The 10,000-nt window shown below is 38.4% G+C and overlaps 1 protein-coding gene across 2 annotated transcripts in view; it reads right to left on the bottom strand.

Annotated features, from left to right (window-relative positions):
* clcn2b (chloride channel, voltage-sensitive 2b) overlaps nucleotides 1-10,000 on the bottom strand; it is a 68,859-nt gene that overhangs the window by 29,923 nt on the left and 28,936 nt on the right. For both annotated transcript variants that reach the window (XM_084126618.1, XM_084126617.1), the window contains exons 3-8: nucleotides 5,348-5,479; nucleotides 3,642-3,770; nucleotides 3,427-3,560; nucleotides 3,198-3,275; nucleotides 907-985; nucleotides 77-202 (exon numbers count right to left, since the gene is read on the bottom strand). In XM_084126618.1, coding sequence (XP_083982744.1) covers nucleotides 77-202; nucleotides 907-985; nucleotides 3,198-3,275; nucleotides 3,427-3,560; nucleotides 3,642-3,770; nucleotides 5,348-5,479 — 678 coding nt within the window. The remainder of the gene's footprint in view (nucleotides 1-76; nucleotides 203-906; nucleotides 986-3,197; nucleotides 3,276-3,426; nucleotides 3,561-3,641; nucleotides 3,771-5,347; nucleotides 5,480-10,000) is intronic.

Below are 10,000 nucleotides of genomic sequence, written 5' to 3' on the forward strand. Positions count from 1 at the left end.
TAGGAGAAAACAAAACTAGCAATCTTTTAAATAGCATAACAGGGGCACTTTAAAACACACGCACACAAACACACACCTTCATCTCTGTTCCACACTGCCAGAACTCTGAAGATAAAGGCACTAAACGTGGCAGCAAAGAATCCACGCCAGTAGTTTCGTACGGCGAAAAACGTGGAGGTGACCTCAATGCTGAATAATACACCTGAAATACACACACACACACACACACACGTACAGAGTAATGTCTTGATTCAATTTAGAAATTCTCTACTTTTTTTCCTTTAAAATTAACAGTAAATACTCAAAAATAACATTGTGTCCCCAACTTAATATGTACAGTTAATATGCAATTTTTACATTATTTTGTCTTCATTTGAACGTTTTTACTTTGTGGGCACCAGGGTCTTGTGCCATTCATAACTGAATCAATTCCATTTTAATTCATGAATCTGAATTGACTCTGAACTCTAATTTGAATTTGAGTGTAATTAAGTGGAGTTAAAATGCAATTACATTTTTTTACAGTATGTACTGTACATTACGAACATTTCCCAGAATACTTTAATTTCCTACAACATTTGTCTTAAAAATTGAGCCAAAGGAGCCTTAACAGATCTGACAGACAGATGGTCAAAATGAAGTTTGTTTTGACCTCTTTTTTTTTTGTGCAAACAACTTCATTAACATAATTGAAATAATACAAATAATCTGTCATGACCCCTTTAAATTATTTTGATGGCTGTTTATTGTTTTGACAATATTAAATTTAGTTTAGAGAAATATAAAAAATAAGGCAATTAATAATTTCTTAAATTTTGCATAAACACGCTGGGTACGTTAACACAAGGTTTAGTTCTCTTTGGGGACACGTTCAGATATTTGATCCCAAATCCCCACAGTTTTCACCTCCAATAGGAGCAGCGAAGCAGCATCCGACCCCGACCGCACAGGCAGCCGCAAGCATCTCGATGTTTCGGGACTCGTTCTGTTCAACACACACACACAACAGAACATTTCATATACGACAACAGACTATTTGACCTCTTTTGTTCAACACACACACACACACACACACTACAACCCAAAAACAGCAGTACATACACACCAGCACAATCCAGGACCGTTCAATACACCAACACAATCAAACACAGTAAAACAATCTAATTTAAAAAAACTCACAATTTATAAAACACACAATCTATCACACTATCTACAAACAGATACACACACATAGACACACACCTGTATTTGGTAAATCTATTCAGAGATGGATATCGCTGTAAGTTTTATCCTCACAAAAGGAAAACTTCATCAAGAGAAATGCAGAAATACATTTTAGATTGATTTCCATATAACACACACACACACACACGCACACACACTCTCACATACACTCTCACATACACTCTCACATACACACTCTCTCTCACTCACTCACTCACACACACACACTTCACAGGAATAAATATTAAAGGTTAGACAAGGTAAGAAGGACTGTCATTTTTCCCAATGTACAATACTGCACATAAATTAAATATTTCTGGTAAAATAAATAAATCAAACAACACATGATTTTGACTTTGGTGCATCTGTTCAACATCCGTTCAAAATCTTCCAATTAGAAACTGATTATTCGCTAAGATTTGTGGTTATTTTTGGCGGCATTATTCACATTCCCCCATGTATAGCACAAATAACACAGCCTGTGTTACTGGCCACCGTTTTAATCCATTTACGTCAAATGCAAAATAGATGTAGTCAGAGTGGAACAGATGCCATTAAAGTGTTTACAAGCCTGTTTATGGCCATTTCAATCGGCATACGCAACATATTGAGGTTAATGAGGTTAATTGAATACATTTTATCTATCTATTGTGTTTACCTGAGGTGAAGTTTAATTACAATATTGCCTACATTTTATTATAATTGCATTATGAGGGTGCATGTAAATGTAGTCATTGTTAGTCAAAGTGTCTTGCACCAAAATAGTTGCAATTAAGTTTTGATGCTGATTTTTTGGGTAGTATTTTCTTTTTTCATTTGATTTTCTTTATTGTAATGCTGGATTTATCTACAGTTAAAAACCCTATACTGCTCATACCACCCTTAAACCTACTCATACCACCACTCCTGTCCCTAACCTTACCCACAGGGCCTAAAATTAACACTCGGCAAGCGCCAAATGGGAGTAAAAAAGGTTGCAAGTATATAAAAACGTGAACGACGCTCGGGACAGTTGACAGGCCAGTGTCAACAAGATCATCACAAGAGTTTATGCCTAGCTAATTTAAATATTCAACCGCAAGAAGATGCAAAAGGGAACTACTTTCATTACTCGCATGCTGTGTGGAAAGTTTTGTGTGCACAAACATCCGAAGCGTTCGTCCAGAAAGCTGCGTCTCAGACAGCGTGCAGATACTGAATTGAGCTCTCTTTCATTTCTTCTTGCACTTGAACAGACAAATTCACAAAAAATATGCCAAAAATGTATATTGGATCCGTGCATTAGGTCTTAAAGTGACAGCTGCCTAATATTCCTGCAGCTGTCTGTGTTTTTAATATTAATCAAACAACAAAGAAAATCACTCACTGCTCTTGACTGAATAACTTTTGAAACTTTAATAAGGATTAATCTATGTTTAATTTATACAGTGAAGACTATCCAGTGTTATTTTACATTTGATTACTTTATTCAATACCTCTACCTGAAAACTACTGTTACTTGTCTTTAATAATATTTGAAATTTTTATTATTTAGGCTAGTAGTTTTATCTGTGATATTGAAATTTGAATAGAGAATTCAGAATTTTCACTGGTATCTACAATTTTGGTGTCATAACTGCTTTCTGCAGTTGGTGTCATAACTGCAGTTTCATGGCTGGAAAAATAATAATTTATGGCTGTCTGGAAAACAGCCACTGGCAGATGTGGCAAAAAGTTAGTTTTAGGCCCTGCTTACCCATAATCCACCTCAATAGCAGCACAAGTGTTCTGCAATACTACATTAGCTCAATAAGTACATTGTACCTAACCATTATTATTATTTATTTTTTTAAAGACTAATAAAAAAGTGGGACCATTACTTTACTTTGGCACAAAATATGACCCAAGATCTTCACCCATTTATATGTACTGCATTTAGTACTATTAGAGGAGTTTGCTTAAAATTGGAGGCTATGAAACTTTGTTGTAATTACCTCATAAATTCCACCAAAGAAAGACATGAATTTGCAGAGAAGAGCAGCACACAAACTGGCAATGTGCACAAACGGACCCTACAGGATAGAAAACACACACACATAAGGCTTGTGATGAATCTAAAACAAAGCAGGAACACTTTAAAGACGCTACAACCACACTGAGGGCAGGTACATTAGATCTCGAGCTAAAAACACATTCTCTGTATCTGAATCTGTGTATGTTCACCTCCTTTCCCAGAGGCAAACCACTGCCCAGGGCACAGGTCAGTCCAACCACTTTAGCCACGAACGTTTTCAACGTGAGATACTCCTTCAGCACCACTCCTCTGAGAATCGTCTTCATTTCAGGAATACCAGACCCTGATTGAGAGACAAAACGCTGAATTATGAAGAAGAACAACAGAAACCTCTTATGAGTGTGTGAATGTAAGTGTGTCTCACCGGCGGCCTGAGGTGCTACTATGTGTGTGAAGCCTGCGGAGAAACTGATGAGAACCACAGGATACGTGACCCAAGCCAAATACTGCAGGATGACGTTACTGTCCAGACCACCGTACATCCACTTCTGAGCTGTAGAAAGCAGAACACACAAGTAAAACTTACGGGGTACGTGTGTGTACAGTAAACTTTCAATTAGATAAATGACAAAGTATCTACACTGCAAAAGTCTAAACTTCTTGTTTAGTCACTTTGTCTTGATGTTTTCCATTGAAAACATTCTTAAATCAAGTTTCATTTACTTGAGAGGCAAAATGATGTAAGATATAAATTTTTGTTTTCTGAAAAAAGTAATTAGTGAACGAACTCCATCGCACACCTGTAAGTAATACTGTAGGTGCGTAGGATAATAAGACCAGGTAGGTCGTTTCAACATATAAGGAAGTCCCGCACACTATCTTAACTTGCAATTTAAAATAAATTTTTATTAACGCACAACGTTTCGGTCACACGACCTTCATCAGGAGTCACTCCTGATGAAGGTTGTGTGACCGAAACGTTGTGCGTTAATAAAAATGTATTTTAAATTGCAAGTTAAGATAGTGTGCGGGACTTCCTTATATGCTGAAAAAAGTAATTAAAATGAAGTGAGTTTGTGCTTAAAACAAGAAAGCAATTAAGGGGCAAAATGATGAGCAAACATCAGCAGTGAGCATCAGACCAACTGTGAAAGTAAAAGGCATTTGGAGATGATTTTAAGCAGAAAGGTTGAAAAACTATAAACACAAACTTTCAATGTAACATAATTGCTCGTTACTTTTGACCAATAGGTGGCGCTTACACCAAATTGATTTGGTGTGGTCAGTGTTGGGTGACAAAACACACCAAGTTTGGTGTCAATTTGCCAAGGCCTTGCAGAGATACGGCCTCAGATGCAGTTTGGCATCATGCCATCAAATTCGTTAATGCGGTAAATGAAACAGTTTTGTCTATTAACATGAAATCCATAACTTTTTGCCCGCATTGCGTCAGATTCAGAGTCGAGACGAATCTGGTGAAAATCGAACCAACAGTCTAAGAGGAGTTTGAAAAAGTAGGATTTCAATTCAATCAAAATGGCAGACAGGAAGTTTGGCCATATATGGCATATTTGGTATTAATGTTCTCGGCATGATCCAAGAGATCTATCAAGACAACAGGCTAAACTAATCAAAAGCAATTCAAATTGTATTATAATTTTTGACCACACTGCCTCAAACTGTCGAAGGCACATACCGAGTTTCATGACGGTATACGCCAATGCATTCATATAATATAGCATTTCGTGACAAAAAGACGCAAAAAGACGCCCAAAATGGCCGAAAATTGGGTATTATTCAACTCGGCATGCCACATCAAATGTAAAGAGTCTTCTGAACAATTTGGCCAAAAAATTGCCCTTTTTCATATTCCCTGACCAATAGGTGGCACTGTGTCGAAACTGTGCGGGTATCTTCAAGTCAAGAAATTATTTTGTTTGGATCGCAACTTTGGATAGTTGGTGTTGCTAGAGGGGTTGAGTTGGAGACTCCAAAATTGCTGTTGTTAATGTTCAGACTGTCCTCTATTAGTGGGCCAGTGTTCACTAAAACAATTACATGGCAACTGAAAAAAACAGATACAGCCAAATATTCATCTTCACACACACACACACACACACACACACTCACCTTGTAATAAGAGGGCGATGCAGAAATCCATAACAAAGCTGACCAGCGCCATGACGAGTCCCAGCAAGATGAGGAAGATCCAGTCCTCGCCGACCCGCAACATGAAGAACCGCTGGCAGTGCACTGCACAGACTCCACAGGGAAACACTACATTACCCACAATGCATCAGTGCACACCTGGAAAACTCCAGAAACAAGAACTAACTGCACTACCCACAATTCCCAAAGCAGAGCAAGGTGTCAACAGCTATGATTCCATCCACCTACGATTATGCGAATTTTGGGATATTGCATAAAAAAAAACGTTGGATGGAAAAGCCAAGATGTGCATAAATTCTAAAACATGCACTCAATTGAGGCGGATACTTTATTATCCAATAAGAAGACTTGTGCATAAACTACGATGGAAAAACATTTACCGAATAAATCCTTCTATGTGCAGCAAGAAACTCATGTGACTTAACCTCAACAGAGGATGTGATTGGATAACTGGAGTAACCAGTGGACCAATAGCATTGCAGCATCTCAAATGTTGGTTTGGTGTTTCTGAAACAGCGGAGTCAAAGTGTGTGATCAGAATGATTTGGTTTAATTCCCTCCAGAAGCGTCTCACACGACTGCGTTCCCGAACGCCAGCATCCGAACGCGTTTCGTCTGACGCTCCGAGACAAACTCATTCATGATGGAAGAAAAACGTCCTCCTTTTGCAGCAGCTTCCATTTTTATTTCTGATATTTTGCGCCAATTTCCCAGGAAGTGATGATCTCTTGAACACCTGGGATGGAAACTCTTAATTCGCAAATGTTTTATGCCATATTCCAATTTTGCGCATAAGTTGAATTCCAAACTTTAGATGGAAACATATGAACACCTCAAAAAAACAAAAGAAGCTAAAGTCAAACAAAATTGTGCACAATGAAAAAATGCACTTTTCTGCCACTAATATTTCTTTTTTCTTTGTATTATTATTTATACAATATTTAATCTTTTTCTACTAAGAGAAACAACTTTCCCTAGATGGCCTTTCATTATGGTAACTCAGGCCCTGTTTACATCAATATTAAGATGCATTGTGGTCGATCGGATCACAAGTAGACGAGAGAGACACATTCCCGTTCACACCTGGTGTTTTAATCCGTCTCTTTTGTCCACTTTCACCCACTTCTGTCCTGATTTCTTCGAGGGGAGGGTCTATGAACGGGTAAATGTTTGGGTTTCTTAAGATCTTTCGATCTAATGTACAACGCGACCGGAGACGACAGAGAAACACACTGAGAACATCAGCTTTAGTTTCTGCTCTGACACACACGAGATCAGCCGAACGCTGTGAGTGTGTGTTAGACATCAGGAATGATGAGAGAACATTGAGATTGGTGTGTTTTTCCTCTTCAAACCAAACTTGTGTCTCCAGTCGACAGTTTAAACCCGTGTGACTCGAGCTCTCCCCATAATGCTCACGCGTTAGATCAGCAGACGGAGGGAAGACGGTGTTTAGTGGCTGTTTGAACACATTCGATCACATGAGCGTTTACACTACGAAACATCCGGTCGAATGTGTTTTCCACTTCCTCTGGAACAGTGGACAAGCTCAAAACCTTTTAGACCCGTTACACCTGTATTTATCCTCGTCTACTAGAGATCCGATCGACCAAAACACAAACAGGGGCTTAAATGTTATCCTTCCATCTGTGTTTACACTAAACTACTTTTCGGCTGTAAAACATCTAATCAAAACAATGACTCACAACTCAGACAAGCACACAGTGTTAATGCATTGTTAGATGACTGGTTTGAGTAAGTCAGGAGTGTAAGTTCATATTCTGGACTAGATCTGGTATGATTTTGAGCTATAACTTTATTATATTTCAGTATAACTTGAGTAATACGTTGGTTCTCCGTAATGTAGTCAAACACACACACTACACACAGAATATAGCAGTTATAAGAGCATTTCGCCAAACTAAAGAATTGTGAAAACAACATAATTCTCATTATGAATCTCATTAAATTAACTTGCACCAATGAATATATCGCTTTATGTGAGTGTACTGTATGCAATATGCAGGAAAACTTTAAAGTCCCCCTGTGGTGTAAATCCAGTTTTTAATGTTGTTTATGTGTCTATGTGGTGTTTTTAATATGCTTTAAGACAAACCATGTGTAAATTCATAAGTCGACAGCATTGCTGAGTATTTTCTCCTTAAAACTGCAGTGAACCAAAGACAGTCTCAAAAACACGCTTTGAAATCGCTGGTGTTTCTGACGTCACAAACTACCTTGTAACCAATCAGATCAACGTGTGATCGTCAACCAGTGGATCTCTGAGCTGAGTGAGTGAGTGGAGGCGGGGCTCATTTGCATATTCATAGAACCGCGCATACTAAATGAGGCAAGAGTTACATTCAAGATATTTTAAGGCATTAAGACATTTTTTTCAAGGAAAAAACGTTTAAATATGTAATTTTGGTGATCAAAGATGAGTTTTAAGTGATAAAATGATTGACTACAGGGGGACTTTAAATAAAGGGCTGTGCAATAGTATAGTTACATTTTGCTACGATATATACAATCAAGCCGTTGATATTTGATATATAGTAGGGGTGTGACGAGACGCTTACTCCACGAGACGAGACGAGACACGAGATTGGGTTCACGAGAACGAGACAAGACGAGATTTTTACACAATTTTTAAGAAATCCTCAATGATGAAATGTATGAATGGAAAATAGTTTTTTATTCAACTGAAAATCACAAAATGCAAAACAATTTAGGTGCATTTTGAAATCAACTTGTAATGAATGTTATTTTACTTCTATTTTAATGAATTATATGCAATAAAGGACATGCAAACACTGCAAAATGTTTTGCTATAAACTCTACCGTCTGGCTTCTCCCCTGTACGATTTCACATGAGAAATCTAACTCCTTTCCACAAATCGAACATTAAAAAAAATAAAACAGTAGGCTATAAATAAAATTAATATAAATAACTGAAATAACACTTTAAATGCAAACAGTAAGTGTGTATCCATAATCAAAGTACTGCTCTCTCAAAACTACAAGTTCAAACAGAAAAAAAAAAATTCTTCAAGCATGAAAAAGAGATAAATTAACTACACAGAACAGACTAAGATTATGGTCATGTTCTTTTTCAAGAATATAAGCATGTCGACGATTTCTGGCAGCAGTTGAGACCTTTGGGCAGTAACTAGGGCTGCACGATATGAGGAAAAGCTGCGATGTGCGATAACATTGTTTAATATTGCGATGTCGATATGACTTGTGATATGTGAATGTTAGCTATACTGTTCCCATGTCTTAGTGCTTTAATAGGTTATTTGCGCGATAGGTCAAATGTTTATTACCTGCCTGGTTCAGATTACACTATTTTAGCGCGATTTTGGCACGATCCGTTTCGTGGAGACTCGTAAAGGACAACGGGCGTCGGGACGCAAGATTCGATCGTTTCATTTCGTATAGTGTGTCATAGTGGGCGACAACCTACGCGTCTGCGATGCTTCAGGACATCACGACAGAAAGACTAGCATGTTTAATTTTAACGGTCCTCCACGACGGGTTGAGTGTGAGCGAGAGTGAGTGTGCGCGACTCGCGAGTGAGAGAGAGTGCGAGCAACAGTGAGTGAGCGTGTGTGTGTGTGTGTGCGCGCTAGTGAGTGAGTGAGCGAGGGACAGTGAGTGTGTGTGTGTGCGCGGAGTGTGTGTGTGATTGGCCCGGCACACAAATGATTTAAAAGTGTCAGGGGCATCTTCAATACTAATTTCACCCTCACGCTCCATCACACTGACATCACAACAACTCACGAGACAAAGTTTCCCCTCGACGAGAAATCTAACACGAGATCTCGTCACACCCCTAATATATAGTATAAAATACTTAAATATATATATATAGTATAAAATACTTAAATAAATATATATATATATATATACAATTGTATGCATACTTTATGTATGCAGATAAAGTTGCATATACAGCTGTACTTTAACTCTGCACTTTGTATAGAGAGCGGGGCGATAATATAGTTTAATTTCGCAGTGAAATAATAAAATCAGGTAGGTGTGTACGTTCTTGAGTGCAACTGCAGGAACGCGGTCCATTAAACTCAATAACAGTCATTTTGGAAACATTATTTCTTTATTCTTCTCATAAACAACAGGTCTGGGAAAGCATCTCTGTCACCCTCCGCATTTACAGTTAAACACACGGATGCTGTTAGTATCCACGGCAACCTCGATAAGAGCTAATGATGACTCACCAAATGATGGACGAGAAGCAGTGAATGTGAACATGTTTGAGACGGTGGTATGTGGGAGTGACGATGTGGACGCGTCTCAAACACACATAATGCTCTTATAATCACGTCTCCAGACGTCTCGGGTTCACTTTGAAATGCAGACACCAACTTCAGACAAAAATGAGACATGAAAGCATGAGATGAACTCACTTACTCACTCACTCGAACACACACTCACTCACTCACTTACCCACTCACTCACTCACTCACGAACGAACGAACGAACGAACGAACGAACGAACACACTCACTCACTCACTCGAACACACACACACACACACACCCACTCACTCACTCACTCACTTACCCACTCACTCACTCACTCACTCACTCACGAA

The sequence above is a fragment of the Abramis brama genome, assembly GCF_963993115.1.
Source record: "Abramis brama genome assembly, chromosome: 10".
NCBI lineage: Eukaryota > Metazoa > Chordata > Actinopteri > Cypriniformes > Leuciscidae > Abramis > Abramis brama.